The following is a 20,909-nucleotide window of genomic DNA, read 5'->3' as shown; positions in this document are numbered from 1 at the left end:
TGAGTGCAACTCGATTATTCACCACTTCTCCCATGTACATGTAAATCTTCAATAAGCTTTCCTGTGATTGTCAGAGTTCGTCAGGTGGTCATTCCTGTTGAGGGGTGGCGCCTCGACAAACACACTCTCCAAGTTCCAGTAAACAAATCTCATAACCGAAATCTCTCAATACAAAGCAAACCATCTTTACTTTAGATAATACACGAAACCCTTTCCTCCATCCCCCGCTCCTGTCAAGCCTTGCAAAGGAGCTTGTACATGTGTAGGAGAATAGCCCTTCAGACAGTGGAAAAGGTGTAATTCACAATTCAAGCCTGCAGCTCACAGCAGTGTAAAAAAAGGGTAGGAACTATTTTTAAAGCTTTAAACAATGCATCATGTTTACAAAATCGTTTATGTTTGCACCGAATCAAAACAAAAGTTTTACAGTTTTTATTGAGATCCCTCAAACGGGATATGTACTGAAGTTTACAAACTTAGCACTACTTCAATGCTACCCATCCCTCTCCCAGCACGGTGACCTCGTATCTACAGCCCCAGCAAGAAACCAGGCCACAACTCCATTCCAAGCAGAAACCCAATCACAAAAGAACATTTCCACATTTGTATATGCTGCAAATACTGAAATGCTGTACCAGCTTCAACACTGGAGGTCACGAGCGTACATTCAAAACATTCCAGGATCACGTCAAAATCATGTGTAAAAAAGAAAGAAAAAGAAATGGGCAAAATAAATACATCTGAGGGTAAAGCATATATTATAGAGTACCACAGCGATGTAAAAGCTAGCCCGTTTGAGCGGCGCATCGAGTGCGACCCCGCAGTCGACACGCCACGCCAGCATGTGGAAAACCGAACGTATGGAGGACGAGTAACGTGCATGGGAAATGCGTCGTCTTGTACAAAATGATAACGAGCCGCCGGAGAATTAAAACTTTTTCTGGAACTTTGCAATGACGTTTTTAGCGACTGGCGATCATTGCGGTCGAAGTGACCGTTGAAAAAGGGCAGTCAATCAAAGCACAAACCGATTACATCTTTGGATGCAAGATCAAAGGAAGAAGAGGAGGAAACAAACCGCACTCAGCCATATCGTCTATACCATCAATATGAACGACAACAATATGGCCAGTATGCAATTCAAACAAACGACTACCTCCTTTCCTGCACAACATTTACATCATTCTGAATACACAGGAAGGTGGAATCAATGTGGATGAAGAGCCTGCAAATAACAACAACACCTGGAGAGAGCAAGTCTCAATGCACCTGGGCTAGAGTTGCTTGTATTCTACTTTGTTAGAAAATCAGATTTGCAATTCAGAATGGATATCCATCCATCTGTAACCTTTCTTGCTTTACAACTCCCGTTGCCCACACGCGAGCATCGACGACGACGACGATACGCGGCTCATGGTGTGGGTCACGTGACGTTCCACCAAAATAAACAAATCGGTGCTGTTACAGTAAATGCGGTATCGGCGAAGTTGAGTAAGCGACGAGGAAGGGGAAAAGAAAACATGAAAATGAATTTTGCTGCCTGGGGGGATGGGGTTTGAGGATATAAGTGTTCATTTAAAAACTCAGGCACTTCAATCACACAGGCAGTCCATCACGGAAAAACCTAACTTGTTAGCAACCATCGAGCAGCCATTGATCTTCACCTCAGACGCAGACATGGACCTTGTGGGTCTCACCTCCAAGAACCATAGAATTCCGAGAGATGCTAGGCTTAGTCACACATCTCCTCCGGCATTTCGTGAGGGTTCAGGATACCAGGAACAGACAGCTGAATCTTGCGTTTCTCATCATGTGCCTGTCGCAGTGATAACTCTCGCTCTTCCAGGTACAAGTCAGTCGTGTCCTCACCTGCAAATTCCTGTAACAAAGATTGAGAAACAGGAATACATTGTGTCCCCCTACAGAATGCTGTTTTGTCAAATATCACTTTCAAGTCTCTTACCACAACGTTTAAACCCTCTTTTTCTTCTTTGGTGAACGAATGAATTATTTATTCATTTGGTGCAAAATAAGTAAATAAACTAGAACAGCACTCGACCGAGAGCATACCTCAACCAGGCTGAACTGTTTGTTTTGTATCCCACTGATAGGCCGGATCTGGATTCGGACCTGAACCAAAATCTAATCGGCTTGTCCTTGTCACCTAACCAACACGTCCCCCAAGTTTTGTCATAACCCGTCCATAACTTTTTGAGATATCGTATTATATATAGTTTTTGGCCCTATCTCTCAATGGTGAAGAATCACTTAAATTCTCGTATCTGGATCCGGATCTTCCCCGAAATGAAATCGATTCTTCCTTGTCAAACACCCAACCTGTCCACCAAATTTTGTCCGAATCCGTCCATAACCTTTTCAGATACTGTATTCTGCTCACAGACAAATAGACAAGCAGACAGACAGGGGCGAAAACAATCTCCGTCCACCTTTGGTGGTGGAGATAATTAATAATGAATAGCACTTCTGGAACTTTGTCCCAAGTGGGGCAGACGCTCATCTCCCTATAGAGGGCGGTCGCAGTCGGGCTGCATTCGGTGATAAAGTAGTTCTTAGGATTCTAGGGGGTTGTAGTGTTCCTGGGGGTTGTTAAGCGGTCCAAAGTGTCAAAAGGGTCTTAAAAAGACAAAACGATTATAAAAAGCACCGTCTCCTCTATGCTCCCCCCTTCCTCCCCCCACAACTCTGTCCTCCCCTCCTCCCCTTCTTCAAAGCACGACGGCAGTAATGACATCACAGGGTTAAAATTTAATGTCAATATTTAATTAAATAATGATAAAGATCATATTAATTGAAGAGGTCAAATTAAATAATGAGGAAACATCGATGATGGAATCACACAATATGTGATGGACATACAAATATTGATTACATTATGAGTTAATTAGCTCATTATCTCATCACCTGGATGGAAATTTAAAACAAAAACATTCTCCATTACTTTTTGTGCATCGACATCAAGAATCATCATGCCGAGTTTCAAAATGATTCGTTGAGCTGCCTCGGAGGAGTACGAAAAACAAATGTTAATTGAGCCACTGACTGCCTGATGGAATCAAGGACGGACTGAAGGATATCGTCCTGGCTCTACCAGCTCATCTTGACTGTCGCAGACGAAGAAACAATAAATAAATTTAAAAAATGAAATAAAACTGTATCGCTTCAAAACACCGTGGAAAGATTCCCTGCCCATAACGATGACGTCATCGGAGGTAGATCTTGTTATATACTATGTTAAAAATTCCGCATCGGCAATTCGCGATTTCGTACGCACAACGAAAAACGGTTTGGTAAATCGAGAGTATTATGGGCCGTCATGCTTCGAGTACAGTAAATAATTTGGATAAATGGATATGGAAGAGGATTCATATCAATTGGTGGAGCCATATCAATTGGACACGAATGATGATTCTCACTAGAAGAGCAGAAAGGACGGCGGTGTGGTGTCCCGGCAACCGCTTCGGCACGCTGGGCTTGCTTTAACATTCTTAAGCTTCAGCACTTAAGAAGAATAAGACAACATTGTTGTTTCTTTGATTTCGTTTTATGCAAACAAGGCGTGAGATCACACACGAAGCTCTGTGCACTTACTTTGATCTGTACCAGGAAGTCCCTCAAATGTTCCTTGAAGGCAGGAATGTCCTGGTTTAAGCTGAACAAGCCAGTCACAAACACCTTCACTTGGGCACTGCAAAGATAAAAGCAAATCACGGTGAAGCTAATTCTGTGCATTGACCGAAATAGCTCGAAGGTAAACTTGGAGGGCGAGATTGCAGGCCAAACTAGAATTGCTTTCACTTCAGAACGAAGACCCTGTTATTGTGTATTTACTAAAAACAAAAATTTGTCATTACGATGAACAACACCAACCCATCCCCTCACCCACCCCCCCCCCCCCCCAACTACCGTTTCCATTCTCAAGATAATATGGATGCCATTACTAACAAAAAAAACATTATGACTCGGGCCTTACTCCTGCAAGTGCGGGAATGCAGATTTCAGAAGGTTTGCAATATACTCTTGCACGAACGCTTGGTTGTTGATGGTGGGGTTGGTCGGGTTAAGTGGAGAAGTCACGCGGTTCTCCTCTACCAGGCTGAACATGTATGCCAGAATGGTGGCGTGCATTGAAAGACCTATGTGAAACAACACATGTAACATCACCACATAGCAATCAGGAACAACGAATGAACAATCAACATTTGAGCAACGACAAACTTCCTCTTCCCCTCTCTCCACCAAAGAAAAAGATCCATGAGGCCAGAACCATTTTTATGGGTCTGAGAAGGGAAAGGCCCACAAAGCTGGGCAAACAGGTCACCAATAAATCTGAATATACAAGAATAGGGTATTTAATTACCAAAAAAAGAGAAGCATCCATTCCTGTGTCCGTCACGCTTTATTCCAAAGGGCCTCTCCTGTCGTACAATCATAAAACTAGTACCATTGGAAAGCTAATAATCGATTTGCTTGGAACAAAAATTAGTGTCCAATTAATCATAACAAAAGCTCTCCTTTCCGGGTGGAAAGAGAAAGAAGCAGGACTTGGAGAAACTTTAATGGAGCGGTTCCAAAGGCAGAACAGCAGGAACCCTTCAGAATAAAGCGTGACGGCCATATGTGTAGTAATAGTAATATATTATAATATAATATATTATAATATAATATAATAATAATATATTTGACGAGCACACAAAACGATATATGTGTAGTAATACTTCTCAAAACTAACAAAAAGTACATAACAGTGCAGTGCATGGAAAGACCATAAAACAACCACAGCAGCAACAAGAGAGTTCATAAAACACCTTATATATATATATATATATATATATATATATATATATATATATATATATATATATATATATATATATATATATATATATATATATATATATATATATATATAATATATAGTCATATATAGTCATACCCCGTTTTACGCCATTTCGACCTACGTCAAATCCGACTTTACGCCACTCTTCTAGAGTAAATTTCAGTTCAGCGAACGTCATTATGTGCGACTTTACGTCACTCCTACGGACGTGAAAAAAATTAATTTTTCCTTAAAAATATATTTAAAATAAATAAAATAGTACATAAATTAACAATAAAAGAAGCTAAAAAAACAATTTAAAATACAATAAAAAGCACATAAAAAAAAAAAGTATATACAGTATACTGTACGTACATGCAGCTGCTGGTTCTCATTCAAAACAGAGGCGACGTACAGTATTCCTTTACTGTGTCTGTGTTAGCCATGGGTCCTAAGAAGGATAGTGCTAGTGTTTCCAAGCGTAATGTGGTTACGATGGAAGATAAGTTAAATCTGATTAAAAGGTATGAAAAAGGTGAAAAAGTGTCGGTGATAGCGCATAGACCTTATCGCGAATCGGAACCGCAATGCGTCATGGGATCTGAAAGGGGCAATAGCGCCGCCGGCAGTCACTGTCACTTTGACAGACTGCTTGTTTACATTGACACACTACGTGATCCTTACCACTTTAAACTACTTTTAGGACATTTTTACTGTGACAAATTAACAAATTAACTGTGATCAGCTCATGAGCCAGTATTTGCAAGCCAAGGACACCGTCGCAAAACTGAAAGCCTCCATTGCAGTATGTAACAAGAAGCTTACTGTTTCGGACATAGCAAACTGTGATGAACTTGTGAAACTTTATACAGGTTTACCTAGTTATGACCTGTTTAAGTGGTTATTAGCAGAAGTATCCCCTCATGCACAGAACCTTCATTATTATAAGGGGAAATTATCAATGCAAGACAAGACCTGGCAAATAAACAATACTACAAAACTCGGAGTTAAGCGATCTCAATCTTTAGAGGATCAACTACTCATGACACTCATGAAGCTTCGGCTTAATCTTCGCGAGGAGGATAGTCAGGTTCACTATGTCAATAAATTATATTTCGTTCAAAATCATGGTAGATTAGCAAACCTATACATTTTTGGAAAGGTTATAGCATAAGGAAACTAAAAATCAATGTTTACATTTGGAGAGATACCTGTATGGCGGCCATTTAGGATTTTCAAAATGGCCACTGTAAAATACATATTTGTTCTATTTCTGCCTCTAATTACCCTAAAAACTTTTTAAAATATACTAAACCTATATTTTCAGGGACAAGGAATCCAATGAAAGTATCAAATTAGTGCTATGGGGAATGGTAAGACACGAATAAAAGGTTTTGAATTGCAAAATACTGTCTTTATATTCACAATAAGTTGCATAATCAAATACATGTTATCATTTTGTACAGGCAGTTAATAACATCAAAATGTGTCACAATAATTCATATCACCAAACATACACAGTCAGCAAAATCATATATACACATGCAGTCAGTATAACTTCACATCTACACAGGCAGTAAATGACAAAATATACACAGGCAGTCAATGGCATCAAACATACACGATTACAGAATATGCCATTTAGAGTTCGTCATCACTGTCCTGTGTGTCGTATCCGACAATATAGTCCGCATCGTTTTCACAGTCCGTTCCACACAAGCAAAGGTCGGTCAAATTGATTGGCAAATCGAATTGGTCGAATGGTCGATCGAATCGAATTCGATGAATCGAATCGAATCGATCGAATTGGTCGAATGGTCGATCGAAGCGATTGGTCGAATTGGTCGAATGGAATTGGTCGATTGGTCGAATTGGTCGAATCGAATTGGTCGGAATTGGCAAATGTAAACATTGATTTTCAGATTTTCCATGTAATAACGTTTCCAAAAATGTATAGGTTTGCTAATCTACCATGATTTTGAACGAAAAAACAGTGAACCTGACTAGGACCTCGCATTTCGCTTTGGATTAGGACAAAGCACCATCTCCCAAGTTTTGTTCGCAAGTGTACAGCCAATATAAGTCAAGACCTACTCTCAAGTGCCTTGTTGGTATTACACCTAGCGGAACAATTTCATACATTTCCAAACCTACAGGAGGAAACACGTCGGACAAAAAAAATTGTAAAGATGACGAACGTTGCAGACAAGTTCCAGCCCGGCGATATTTGTATGGCCGATCGAGGTTTCAACATTCAGGAACTGTTCTTGCATAAGCAGGTTGTTTCTCTTCTCCAATGGGAACCCCCCTTTCCCTCAAATATTTCTTTAAATCGCTGGATTTTAATGCCAAAAAACGCTGAATTTCTTTCACATTAGCCATCTTCCTTTCCGTAAACACAGCGTCGATTGTAGACAGACGCTTCCTCTTCTGGGTTCGTGTTTACGTTTGCCCCCTTTTCGATCCCATCATGCTTTGCGATGGAGCGCCCTCTGTTGATATTTACCGATTCGCAATAAGGTCTATGCCTTAGGACTGCCACGGTCGACGGTATCGACCATCATTCATGACAGGGAACGTATTCTCGCATACGTCACTGAAAAAGCGCCGCCAGCTAAGACTGCTAAAATGTGTGTTTGTGTTCAGAAGAGACGCCATGTTTAAGGTGAATAACATAATCTTATTAATTTTATTTATTATTCTTTACAAATTCATTTATTAATTGTGTTCATTACTCATTAAAAAATATGACCAAAATGTGTTTTTAGTGTTCTTTAAGGTTTAGCGATAGTTATATACTTTCGCGAGTTCTTTACTCTAGTTTTACGGTGTTTGTCTTCATTTTAAGGCATTTTTAAGGCATTACGCCCGGTTTATGTCAAAAACCGAGTTACGTCACGGCTTATGGAACCAATTAATGACGTAGGCCGGGGTATTACTGTATATGTATATGTATGTATGTGTATATATATACAGTGAAACCTTGACTTACGAGTGCACCAACTTACGAGTTTTCCGAGATACGAGCCGTCGCTCGGGCGGTTTTTTGCTTTGAGATGCGAGCCGAGATCTGAGTTGCGAGCTTACCCACCCGCCACTAGGTGGCCCAACGAGTGTTCCGGTCACGTGGTTATCTTGCCGTGCAAGCATCTCTGCCGTATTGCTGCTTTGTTTTCGCATGTTGGTTATTTTGGAAAATTTCTTAGTTTTAACCATGGGTCCTAAGAAATTGAGTGCCAAGGGCAGTACTGAGAAGAAGAAGAAGAGGATGATGTGCTTGGATATAAAACACGCAATCGTCGAAAAACATGAGCGAGGTGTGCGTGTTGTCGACTTGGCGAGGCAGTACGATCGTAGCAGTACGATCGAAACATTTTGAAAGGGAGGAAGAAACAAACCTCGTTGGACAGGTTTTTATTGAAACGCCCTGCAAGTGAAAGCGAGGAAAGTGTGGCAAAAAAGGCAAAAGTCATCTCCTCCACCTCCGCCAGCATCTTCGTCTGATCTTCAAGGTAAATACACTTAATAAAACCAGTTTATTTCTTTACATTGTGGCGGACACGGAAGCTCACTGGCGTGGTGACATCATTCCGCGCACCAAGTGGGCGGCGGCCACGCCGAGGGGTAGGCGTGGCCTCAGGATATACACCGGGCGCGCAGCCCGGAGCGCGCCAGTGTTACAGTGAGCTCTTGAATAAAGACTCTTACAAATTACCGCGTTGTCCGCTTCCTCCTTGTTTACAAGCAGCGCGCGTAACGCCGCTTATTATGTACAGTATATATGAGGTCGTGCTTGTTTATACATTATTTGTTATTTATAAAGTACATTTTTCTTATTTAAAAACACGTAACAAAAAAAATTGGTGTGGTTTTTTGGGGGCTGGAACGGATTAATAGCATTTCAATGCATTTTAATGGGGAAATTTAATTTGAGAAACAAGCAAATTGAGTTACGAGCTCGGTCACAGAACGAATTAAACTCGTAAGTTAAGGTTTCAATATATATATATATATATATATATATATATATATATATATATATATATATATATATATATATATATATATATATATATATATATATATATATATGAGACAGGCAGAGTAAAAAAAACTCACTCTCACTCATCTCTATGTATAGAAGAACCACCTTTGGAAGCCATTTTTCCCCGCAGAGCAGGGGTTGGCCTTTTTCAGGCACATTCGTCCCCTTTTTTGAAGCAATGTTTTATGGCCGGATGCCCTTCCTGCTGCCAACCCTGTTGGTCACCTCTTGCGACACACAGGGAATTACCAGTGAACTGGTACTCAATTTGCTGACCTCGGAAGAATGACAGGCTGAGTCAACCCCCCTGGCATTAATTCAGCAATTGACCGGAATTCAAACCCAGGATCCTAAGATCCCAAGCCGACACCCTAACCACTAAGCCAACACCAGGCTACTCATCTCTGTGTATGTGCGATCGAAACAAATTCAAACCAACGTACTGTGAAACTACAAGTTCGCTTTCAGATTCATGTTGAAAGTATAACATTCAATTGAAATAATAAAGCAGATCCTCGATCATAAATTGACGTTTGTAGACACACAGACAGACAGGTAAAGTGAACCATTGCTCATCCCCACTTTTTTGTGATTTCAATTCAATCAATTATAGCTGGAATACCACTTCACCGATGACGTCATCGTTATCACCCTAATAACCACATGGGGAGCTGATGACATATGCCAAGTTTCAATTTTTTTCACTGTGTGGTTCACAGAAAATTATGTCCAATTTTATTCCTTTCATTTAATATGGCTGCCATACCATGTGACATGTAAACTTAATTCTTCACTCACACCGGGTCACAGATAAGAAACATGAAGTTTCAGATTTTTCACATACTCGTACACCAGCTCACTAAGGGAGCAGCAGGAAGGGTCATTCCTCTTTGGGGTAAATAGATTACAGTCGATCTATGGTCTGGTCTCAAGAACATTGGGTGTGTTCATTTACCAAGTTTCTTGTGGAGAGATCCCCAAGTGGTTTAAGCATTCGAGCAAGCACTCCATTCAAAACCGTTAAGGAATGGCTGGCTTGGCAAATGCTAGCTAGCTGCTTGGTAAATGTTGCACATCACAGGCTTCCTCCCTTTCAATTTCGTGTTAAACAGGAGAGTTTCAAAAGTTTGCTACTAAAAACGCCACAGTATCGGCAGTAAGTGTCTTGTTATTAACCCCACACTTGTGGGGTATATAGAGTACAGTAGATCTTCACTCAGTTCTGTAAGTAAAAAATTTTTTTTTTTTTTTTTTTTCTATACTGAATCGAGGCTCGTGAAAGAGCTGACAACCGCGAGGGAAAGACAGCACAGGGGGACCACGAGGGAAAGACAAAGACAGCACATGGGGACCACGAGGGAAAGACAAAGACAGCAGAGGGGGACCACGAGGGAAAGACAAAGGCAGCACAGGGGGACCACGAGGGAAAGACTTACTACCTCATGGATGTCGGGATTCCTCCGAATTTCTTTATTTCGTGTTATAAACAGCATTAGCGACTGTTTAAAAAGCTAATCATACGTGTTTGTGGTTTATAATATTTTTACCTCGGGTAGAGGCCGTTGGGCCGTTGCTCCCACAAAAACACCATGATAAGCTATTTATAAACGTTGACTCGACGTTTGTTCAAGGAGCAAAAATCCCTTGGGGAGGTGGGATATTATTGGTATTAATTATGTTTTGTAATAAAAATTAATATTATGCTATTATCGTTAATTTTGCTATTAGAAGCGGCCTTGGAAAAACGCCACGATAAAGCTAACTTAACATCGATAAACACCTCAACACGCAACCCCATTGACGGCAATGGGGGAGAAAACCCCCTTGGGGAGGGGGGCAAATGAATGCGCTGCAACCCTCATTATGTAACCCTAAGTCATTCTGTCAAGCTTGGTTGAGATTGGATAAGTAACGACGGATTGTATCGCGGTCAAAAATTCATCAGACAGAGATGCCAAATTGCGTATTTTAGTATGATGGATTTCAATTCAACCAATTATAGCTGGAATACCACTTTACCGATGACGCCATCATTATCACCCGAATAACCCCATGGGAAGTTGATGACATGCCAATTTTAATTTTTTTTCATTGAGCGGTTGTGGAGAAAATGATGTCAATTTCTTCCCTTTAATTTTATGGCTACAATAAAATTGGCTACAATATCCTGTGATCTATGACGTCAGAGTTGGCAATAAAATATTCTCCATGGGGAGTCCCTCCTATGTTCTCCCGGTGTGTACCCTGGTTAGAATAGGTACACCGTATCCCTGCGTGTCGTAAGAGGTGACAAAGAGGGTTGGCGTCAGGAAGGGCATCCGGCCATAAAAACATTGCCTCAAAAAGAGAACCATGACAATTACAACTACATATGGGCAGGGTACAGCCCGAAGTGGAGATCGGTTTCTGAGGTTTGGGACATGGAATGTAGGGACAATAACAGGGAGATCAGGAGAAGTGGTGGAAGTATTGATCAGAAGAAGAGTGGACATATGTTGTGTGCAAGAGACGAGATGGAAGGGAAGTGGTGTGAGAATGGTGAAGGGTAGGCAGGGACAGAAATACAAGTTTGTGTGGCAAGGGTGCCCGGAGGGCGTGAATGGTGTTGGTGTCCTGTTTTCTGAGGAGTTTGTAGACAGTGTGGTGAGTGTGACAAGAGTGAGTGATAGGTTGATGATGGTGAAAATGATTGGAAAGTTCTTGGTGAACGTCATCTCGGGATATGCTCCGCAGATTGGTCGGAGCGATGAAGAGAAGGACAAGTTCTGGTGTGCGATAGAGAAGCTGATGGAAAACGTGAAAGATGAGGAAGTTGTTGTGGTAGGAGGAGACCTAAATGGACATGTGGGAAGGAGTATGGACGGTTTTGAGGGAGTTCATGGGGGTTACGGATATGGTGTGAGAAATGGAGAAGGTGAAAGGATTTTGGAGTTTGCTGATGGAGCTGATTTGTTGATTTGTAATACTCAGTTCCAGAAAGGGGATAATAAGCTTGTTACATACACGTCAGGTGGGTCGACGACAACCGTTGACTACCTGATGGTGCGTAGGCGAGATAGGGGGTACCTCCAGGACACAAAGGTGATCCCGGGGGAGGAGGCTGTTTCACAGCACCACTTGGTTGTCTGCGACATAAGGGTGAAAGGTGCGAGGAGAGCTCGGCGGGTGAAGTACCAACCGAGAATGAAGGTGTGGAGGTTGAAAGAGGTGACAGTAAGGGAGGCATTAAAAGAGAGGCTGAGTAGGGCAGAGGATGATGTGGTTGAGCTTGAACGTGGTTGGATGTCAATGAAAGATAGTCTGTTGGGAGCTGTTGGTGAGGTATGTGGATGGACAAAAGGACCACCGAGGCACTCGTAAACATGGTGGTAGGATGATGAAGTTGGAAAGAGGATTGACGAGAAGAGGAAGAAGTTCAAGGAGTGGCAGAAGGCGAAGGGTACGGGAGCAGAAAAAGCAGAGCATGAAAGTTATAAGGCAGCCAATAAGGCTGCAAAGAAAGAGGTAGCAAAGGAAAATGTTCAGAGAATGTAGGAAAATGTAGGAAAATGTTCAGAGAACGCTTGGTTTCGGAAGAGGGTCAGAGAGCGGTATTCAGGATTGCAAAGCAGATAGCGAAAGAGAGGTGTGATGTGATGGGGGTGAGTTGCTTGAAGGATGAAGTGGGACAAATCGTTGTGGACCCAGATGGAATTAAAGGAAGATGGAAAAGATATATGGAAATGCTGTTGAATACAGTTGAATACAGAGAATACATGAATGGGATGGCAACATAGAGAGTAACCCAGTTTTAGGACCGGCAGAGAAGACAACTGAGAAGGAAGTTGAGGAAGTGATAAAAGCAATGAAGAGTAGAAAAGCGGGAGGGCCGACGGGAGTTGTGGGAGATATGTTGAAGGAGCAGGAAGTTGGGGTGTGAAGAGAATGACAGAGATCTGTAATCTGGTGGTGAAAGAAGGCCGCATTCCAGTGCATTGGGAACTGAGTACCCTCGTCACTCTATACAAGGGGAAAGGTGACCCTCTGGAGTGTGGCTCGTACCGAGCGATAAAGTTATTGGAGCATGGAATTAAGGTATTGGAAAGGGTGTTGGAGAGGAGGATAAGGAAGAAGGTGAAGATCGATGAAATGCAGTCTGGATTTATGCCAGGAAGAGGAATGACAGACACGCTCTTTATTGTGAGGCAGTTGCAGGAGAAGTCCATGGAGAAGAGGAAGAAGTTGTTTCTTGGGTTTGTTGATCTGGAGAAAGCATTCGATAGGGTTCCACGCGAAGTATTGACATGGGCATTGAGGAAGTTAGAAGTGGAGGAATGGTTGATCAGAGTAGTGATGGCAATGTACAAAAGAGCGCGCACAGCTGTAAGGACAAAGGACGGGAACAGTGGTGAGTTTGAGGTGAAGGTGGGAGTGCATCAGGGGTCGGTACTAAGTCCACTACTATTTGTAGCTGTGATGGAGGTGCTGGCTCAGAACGTAAAGGAGGGCTTACCATGGGAGTTGTTGTATGCAGATGATCTGGTGTTGATTGCGGAAAGTATGGATGGACTGAAGGAAAATATGAACACATGGAAAGAATGTATGGAGACAAAAGGTCTGAAGGTGAATATAGGAAAGACGAAGGTGATGGCAAGTGGTAAAGCATGTGGTGAGGTGGAAAGAACTGGGAAGTGGCCATGTGCTGTGTGCAGGAATGGTGTCGGAGTGAACTCCATTCAATGTACAATGTGCGCTGAGTGGGTTCATCAAAAATGTAGTGGTCTGAGAGGGTCATTAACCAGTGTGGCAGCTACATTCAAATGGAAGGTGTGCACAGAGGGAGCTGCAGATGGAGGAAATGTTGAGTTGGATCTTGGAGACGGCGTGAAGCTGGAAGGTGTGAAAACATTTTGCTACCTCGGAGACATGCTGAATGGAGAAGGTGGATCAGACTCGGCAACGGATGCTAGAGTGAGATGTGCATGGAAGAAGTTTCGGGAACTGAGTGGCGTGCTGATGAGGAGGGGAGTGTCGTTGAAGCTGAAGGGAAAGGTGTATGCTGCATGTGTGAGAAGTGTTATGATTTATGGGAGCGAGACATGGGTCATGAAGGTAGAGCAGCAACGAAGGCTGGAAAGGGTGGAAATGCGAATGGTTCGGTGGATGTGCGGAGTATCGTTGAGAGAGAGGAAGACAAATGATGAATTGCGAAAGATGATGGGAATAGAGCCTGTGATTGATGCTGTGAAGAGGAACAGGTTTGGATGGGTTGGTCATGTGTTGAGGAAGGATGAAAGTGTCTGGTTGAGAAGAGTGATGGAAATGAATGTAAAAGGAAGTAGAGGACGGGGAAGATTGTCATGGAAAGACTTGGCTAAAGATGGTGGAAGAAGAAATGCGGGCAAGGGGGTTAACAAGGAGAGATGCAGAAAATAGGGCAAAATGGAGAAGATTGTCATGGGGACCCCAAGGCTAACCCCTGCTCTAGCAGGGAAAATGGCCTTAAAATGCATGTTGTTTGTTGTTGTGGGAGTCCCTCCTATGTTTAAAGTTTCACATTGATTGGCTAAGCAGTTGCAGAGAAAAACATTTTTAAAGTGAAAATATATGGATGCAAGCAAACACAGATGGGGGCTTTGAAATAGTCTTGCATCCCCTTCAGGGCAAGACTAATAAATTTGGCATCTTTATCAGCACGTGCCACATGGTGCTTTGAGGAAGTGGGTGATGTGTGAAATGCAGGCTGTTGATAGGACAAGGTCGGAGAGGTTGGAAATCCAGGTTAATGTTTCGTATACTGGGGATGTACACACAAATGGATGATTAGAAGCAAGAAGTGTCTGACGTTGAATTTCACCTGCGGTGTGAGAAGTGTCTGTAACCACAGAGAATATGTGTTGAAGAATCTCACAAAAGTACGTCTGGTAAAAGCTTTGCGCAGCCGCCGTTTCTTGGGCCACGTTCTGCAGCAGTGCATACAAGATGGACAAACCTGGAGACAAAGAAAAGATATTACCACGTCTCATGGAGGATCTGATACACTAATCAAATGCAGGACAACAATAATAGGAGACATCAGCGCCCTTGGATATGAACACAAAGGACCGAGGGACAAGTTGAACGTGCGATCACAGCAACATGCGTGGAGTTATCAACTGGAAATACCAAACTCTCCCAAAATGCATTTTCTATCTTTGCTTATATCAAGCAAAGACAAGGTATCGACCAACACCTGTGTGCAGCACTTACCAGTGTCGGCCACGTTGCGCATGGTGTGTTTGAAAGCCCAAATAATCGAGTCCAGAACAAGCTTGAACTGAGCCGGAGGAATGTTGAGGAAGGCTGGGAAGCAGTTGGAATTCACAGCTTGCAGGAGAAGGAAGAAGTTTGTCCGGTGTTCAGGAAATTCTTCAAAGTCCTGAAGGAAAAGCAAGTGCATGTGGGTCAAAATATATCCTTCCGCCAAACAGCAACACATCACCATAATCATCGACTCCAGGACAGCGTAACTGTACTGCCCTGAATGAGGGAACCCATGTTGGTCAAAGTTGCGAAACAAAAGACATCCGATGAGCCTTTTGGTATTCAAGATGGCGAGAGTTATCAGCCTGAAGGAGAACACCAAAACCTTCACACAACGCACTATGAAACTATTTGGCAAGTCACTTGCTTGTTATCGCTATGAAGTTGGGAACATGCTGTCTGAACTTTTGCAAAATTTGTTGTACGAAACAAGTTTTATTTTGCAGTTGGTAAAGTTGACCGGTGTATACGATCTCATAACACATCATGTACCATACATTTGGCGTCATAAAAAATCCGATGCGTTCTATTCCATCGCGACTCGTTTGAACCTTTGGGAAAATGGTAAATGACTTCGACCACAATGGTCAAAGGGTAATGGTACAGAGCAGGGCTCCAAATGTATGGAGACGGCAGGAAAATTTGCCCTAGGAAGCTCCAAAAAAAGCCTAAAAAAAAGCTTAAAGCCCTCAAAAAAACCCAAAATAAATAAATAAATAAATCGGACGTGCCCAAAAAATTTGAAATAGAGAGAAAAGTTGCTCCCGTAAATACCAGCATGCATCATGGCAAGTTGAAAATCATCCAAACAAGTTTACTACATCTCCGAGTTATTTTCCGTACACTACTCCACAAACTACTGCTAGCGATCTGTCGACGGACGCCGCCACGTTGATTATTTATCACACTGGGCATAAACAATAAATAGTCGCGCACGAGCACTTTGCAGCTTTGCCGGTGAAAAAGGCCATCTTGCTACGGTCTCTCGCTGCGTGGCCCTGGAGCACAGCAGGCTGGTCGTGGGTTACTATATGGTGTCTCACATATTAGATTGCAGCATGGAACAGGCTGGAATTGGTATCAGGATGGAACTTGGTTCGTATACACCGAACTTTCTGATTCGACTGAAACTTCCGCAACCCAGCAGCACTACAGAAACTTCACAAACACCTTCCAGCACATCTTCTGAAACAAGGAGACGTACATCTACAATGTCTACAAAGAAGAAGAAGAAGTCCGTTTCCAATGAAAGCACGATAAATACACTGCCATAAAAGCCATTGAATGTCATTGCTATCCATTTGTGAAACTGCAAAAAAAGTCAAGAAAAAGAAGAAACCCCTAAAAAATAATTTAACACATACAGAAGGTAAAGTTAAAAAATGACTGCATCACCTAACAAAGAGCTAGTGAATATGAAAAGGAGCCCACCCCCACCCCTAAATCAAAAAGTACCCCTCAGGAAAAAAATACCATTTTGAGCCCTGGTACAGAGGGTGAGGCTCAGCTGCATGAGCGTTCAGAGTGAAGAGCTGTAAAGAGCCGGAAGAGACACGCTTCGCACAACATGCTCAATTATCAAACTCAATTATCGGCTTATCGTGTTGAGCAGGTGTGCTGAGACAAACCACGTGCAAAACTTCCACAATGGAAATTCAAACGCACCTTGTTGATCATCTCCAAGGTGCATTCAAACACAGCATCAAATATCTGTGGAATGCTCATGGTTATATGGCTGCCTAGCTTGTTGACTATTGTTGCCATGGTGCTCAATACTTCAGGCTCCCGCGCTCCTGCCACATTGCGCTGGTAGTCGATAAGAACGGCGTCCAGGAGAGGAGGCACAAAGTTTTCGGAGACCTGAAAAGCAATACAAAGTACAGCTCGACTAAACAAACGATCTGACATGCAAAGGGGGTGATAGAACCAGTTGTCCGTATGTGCTGGATTTCCTTGACTGTCATATGTACAAGTGGTTGTGGAAATATGGAAAAGATGTGAATGGTTTCGCAGAATGAAATTCCCTGTTGTGACAAGGCTCCAGTTTCCCTCTCTTGTTTATTTCTGCCCACCCATACCTTACTCAGGAGGGTGGTTCTTAAAAAAGAAAGTTAGAAAAGTCATGCTTCTAGCACATAAATTTTTTTGTATGTATGAAAAAAATAAAAATAAAATAATAGAATAATAAAAAATACAAAATAATAAAAATAAACCCTTATAGTGAAATTTTAAGCCATTTGGACTAAATTTAGGGGTTGCACACGGAGTTTGTAATTTCACATATTTGGCTCACATAAATGTTTGGAGTTGATTATTTATTCTCCACTGCTATACTTATGATTTTGACCATTACAGTTGACCTTGCTATGTACTGCACATTTTAAAATTGTTTTTAAGTTAATTGAATACAGTACAGCTGTACTCTGGTGTATGCAGTTGCTCTCATTGAAAAGTACAATTGTCTCCTGACGAGGGATGAACAGCAAACCCAGTAGCCGCTTCAAGTTGACAGAACATCGCAGGAGGTTTCCCGATTGCAGGAAATCAACGCTTATCGGGCACAAACATCGAGTGGCTGGCAACAATGAGTCACTGTGCCACCCCTAAAACTTGATGTATTAAAAAAATATTTCACAGGCAGAAGGTGTACCTCAATAACAAAAAAAATTAATGGTTAGGAGTAAAACAATTTAAAAAAAATTTAGACTTATGAAGCTAAGAACTGCCCTACTACTCAGGCAGTGACAACGACAGCGAATCGAGTGCAAATGACAAAGAACAACCTTTTCTGGACAGATCAAGAACAAACCATACCAGCTTTGAGTCGTTGGAACGGCTGACCCAATCAGAAATAAGCTTCAATGTTTCCTTCTTCACGGTCCTCATACTTCTGATCAAGGGTTGCCTCGTCACCACCTCACCTGTGCAAACGATAAATTAGAAAAACATTCAAAACATTTTACGAGCTCGTGACATCAAGTGATTTTCAAATGCAACGTTATTACGCAACCGTAGTTTGTCCCTCTTTGGAATGCAATTTTTGACCCAAGGTATCAGATACAAACATAATGACGCTCACCAGATGACCAGTAATTTCGGCCAGCCTTTAAGCTTACAAATCATAAAGAAGCTCAAAGTTCCTGTGGGTACTCTTCAAAAAAGCCCCACTTCCGGCAGTAGATGAAGTCAGACAATTAAATAATGTTGATATTCGCAAAGGTGTGCAATAGAGATTTAGCCGATGACGGAACTACACGTACACTCCAGGTGAACCATAGCCCACATAGTATGATGTGTCCGTTTGGTCAATTAATGAATACCACATTCATTACAGATGGAAAGGAAATGGACAAGGGAAGTGCCAGACTGCCGTGATACCGCTGGTTATCAATGCAACAGATCCGACGAAGAACCAACCTACAGAAACAAGTTATAACATTCCCGGGGACGTTCGACTATCTGAACCACAAGTTACATTACACCCTGAACACACGCTGCACAAAATTCCGATTGCTAAAGAACTCGAGCGCCTTCATTGCCTTTTTAACCAGTCACCTCATTTTGTTTTTCAATGAGCCGTAATCTTGCAATAAAAACTGGAAACCATCTGAAAATGCAAAGCCCATCCGTGCTCGCTTTCTATTCAGATTTATTCTTCTTCTTCTTCCATATGCTAAACATGATGAAAACAGCTAAAATAAAATAAAATGTTTTGAAAATTTTAAATAAACTTGCCCTTTTGACCTCAAAACAATGGGCTTCAGTGGCCCAATATGCAAATCCTGCTCAAATTTCAGGTCAATCGGATGAAAATTGACGATTTTATGCAACCTTGCCCTTTGACATTTAAAAAAAAAAAAAAAAAAGGCTTCTAGCTTTTGATTGGTGAACCAAGTCAGTGACCAAATATGCAAATTCTTAAAATTTCAGGTCAATTGGATGAAACTTGATGGTTTTATATGACAATGACCTTTTGACCAAATTAACAGTTTGTCATCTCTGTATTCTCAAAATTAAGGTTTGTTGAAAATTTGATAACGAAAGCTCAAATGGTTAAAAAGTCCCAGCCTGGACAGATACACAATGGTGATTGCAAAACCTCGTCTCCCGCTGCGAGGACAGGATAACTCCAGCAAACTTCCCTCTCAAGCAACCATGGATGTCTCTTAACTTATGTTGTCAACTGCTGTCACGACCTTTATGTGACCACGATCGATGTGCTCTAGCGCTGGGGTGTGTTGGGCAGAATTTCCTTTTCCTGCATTGACATTTCCACGGTGACATAATTCTATAAATAAAAACGAGATTCATTGAAACACGAGGATTTAGAGAGCAACATGAGAGAGTACACAGACATACCATTGGCAAGGATGGCTGCTGAAATGTTCTCACTCAAACATTTGTACACGTTGAGCATATCAAGGTAGATTCCACCAAGTTGTGTCACAAATGGATGTCCAACAGCACGGCATGCACGTACGTTTGTCTTCAAGATATTCCCAAGTTGTTTCACCGTCTCAGCATCCTTTAGAATGTCTACGTTCTGCAATTCAGTGAACATTTTTTTTTCCCCCACTCGACATTAAAGAACATGAACATATTTTGCTTTGAATGTGGTTTTGGTTTTATTAAAGGAAAACAGATTGTGAAAAGGGTTTCAAAAAGGGTTTCATCCCACGGGTCCTAAAATACTGCTGTGCCGTTCTTTCACAACCTCTCTCGGTTCTCTTCACCCTCTCTTTTGCTCAAGGTCATCTGCCATCTGGTTGTAAATCAACCAACATTATCGCTTTACACAAAAAAGGTGCAAAAACAGATCCTTGCAATTATTGACCAATCACCTGCTCCCAATCATCAGCAAGGTCATTGAATCAATCATCACTTCAGAAATTAAATCCTTCCTCTTCTCCAATGGCTTGATCTCTGATCATCAATTTGGATTCAGACCAGGTCACTCTACTCTGGACATGCTGCTTCTGCTGTATCAACAATGGATGGAGGTCCTCAGCACCAAACAGGAAATCAGAGCCGTCTCCCTTGACATATCTCGTGCCTTCAATACGGTCTGGCACCCCAACCTGCTCACCAAACTCTCCTCTTATGGTATCCATGGAAACCTCCACTCATGGCTCGCAGACTTCCTCTCCTGTCGTAGTCATCGTGTGGCTCGAAATGGAATTCTCTAATCTCCTCTTCCTGTCCAGGCTGGAGTTCCCCAAGGCAGTGTTCTGGGCCCTATGCTTTTTCTGGTCTTCATCAATGATCTCTCCGACTCTCTGGAAAATCCTCGATATTTTTGCTGATGACTCCACTCTCTGCCGCTCCATATCTCAACCCTCAGATCGGCAGGCAGCAGCCTCTTTACTCTCTGCAGTCCTGGATAAAAGCACAGAGTGGTCAAACAAGTGGCACATGTCTTTCAATCCTGACAAATCTCACACTCTTACTATGTCTCTCCGAAAAGACCATCTGGAAAACCCTCCAATCTACTTTCTCAACAATCCTCTCAAAGAAGTTCTGTCACTCAAGCTTTTGGCTCACTTGCTGCCATGATCTTTCCTGGAAAAACAACATTTCCAAGCTGGCCTCCAAAGCCAGTCGCAGTCTGGGCATCCTCCGTCATGTGAAGTCCTTTCTTGGCACGTCAGAGCTCCTCACCACATACAAGGCGTTCATCCACAGTTTGATGGAATACTGCTCTCCCCTCTGGGCTGGTGCACCTGCCTCACACCAAGCTCGGCTTCA

General features: G+C 42.2%; 1 protein-coding gene across 1 annotated transcript in view; it reads right to left on the bottom strand.

Annotated features, from left to right (window-relative positions):
* Positions 1 to 417: 417 nt before the first annotated feature.
* Positions 418 to 20,909, bottom strand: part of XPO1 (exportin 1) — a 108,904-nt gene continuing 88,412 nt past the window's right edge. Inside the window, exons 18-25 of the mRNA XM_068128363.2 lie at positions 19,524 to 19,707; positions 17,979 to 18,085; positions 16,830 to 17,024; positions 15,111 to 15,279; positions 14,719 to 14,853; positions 3,992 to 4,154; positions 3,610 to 3,706; positions 418 to 1,879 (exon numbers count right to left, since the gene is read on the bottom strand). Of these exons, the coding sequence (XP_067984464.1) occupies positions 1,733 to 1,879; positions 3,610 to 3,706; positions 3,992 to 4,154; positions 14,719 to 14,853; positions 15,111 to 15,279; positions 16,830 to 17,024; positions 17,979 to 18,085; positions 19,524 to 19,707 (1,197 nt within the window). The 3' untranslated portion in view covers positions 418 to 1,732. The remainder of the gene's footprint in view (positions 1,880 to 3,609; positions 3,707 to 3,991; positions 4,155 to 14,718; positions 14,854 to 15,110; positions 15,280 to 16,829; positions 17,025 to 17,978; positions 18,086 to 19,523; positions 19,708 to 20,909) is intronic.

The sequence above is a fragment of the Myxine glutinosa genome, chromosome 9 (genome assembly GCF_964187855.1).
Source record: "Myxine glutinosa chromosome 9, kmMyxGlut1.1, whole genome shotgun sequence".
Lineage (NCBI taxonomy): Eukaryota > Metazoa > Chordata > Myxini > Myxiniformes > Myxinidae > Myxine > Myxine glutinosa.
Note: the sequence above shows the minus strand (reverse complement) of the source record. Positions and strands in the feature narration are given on the sequence as shown.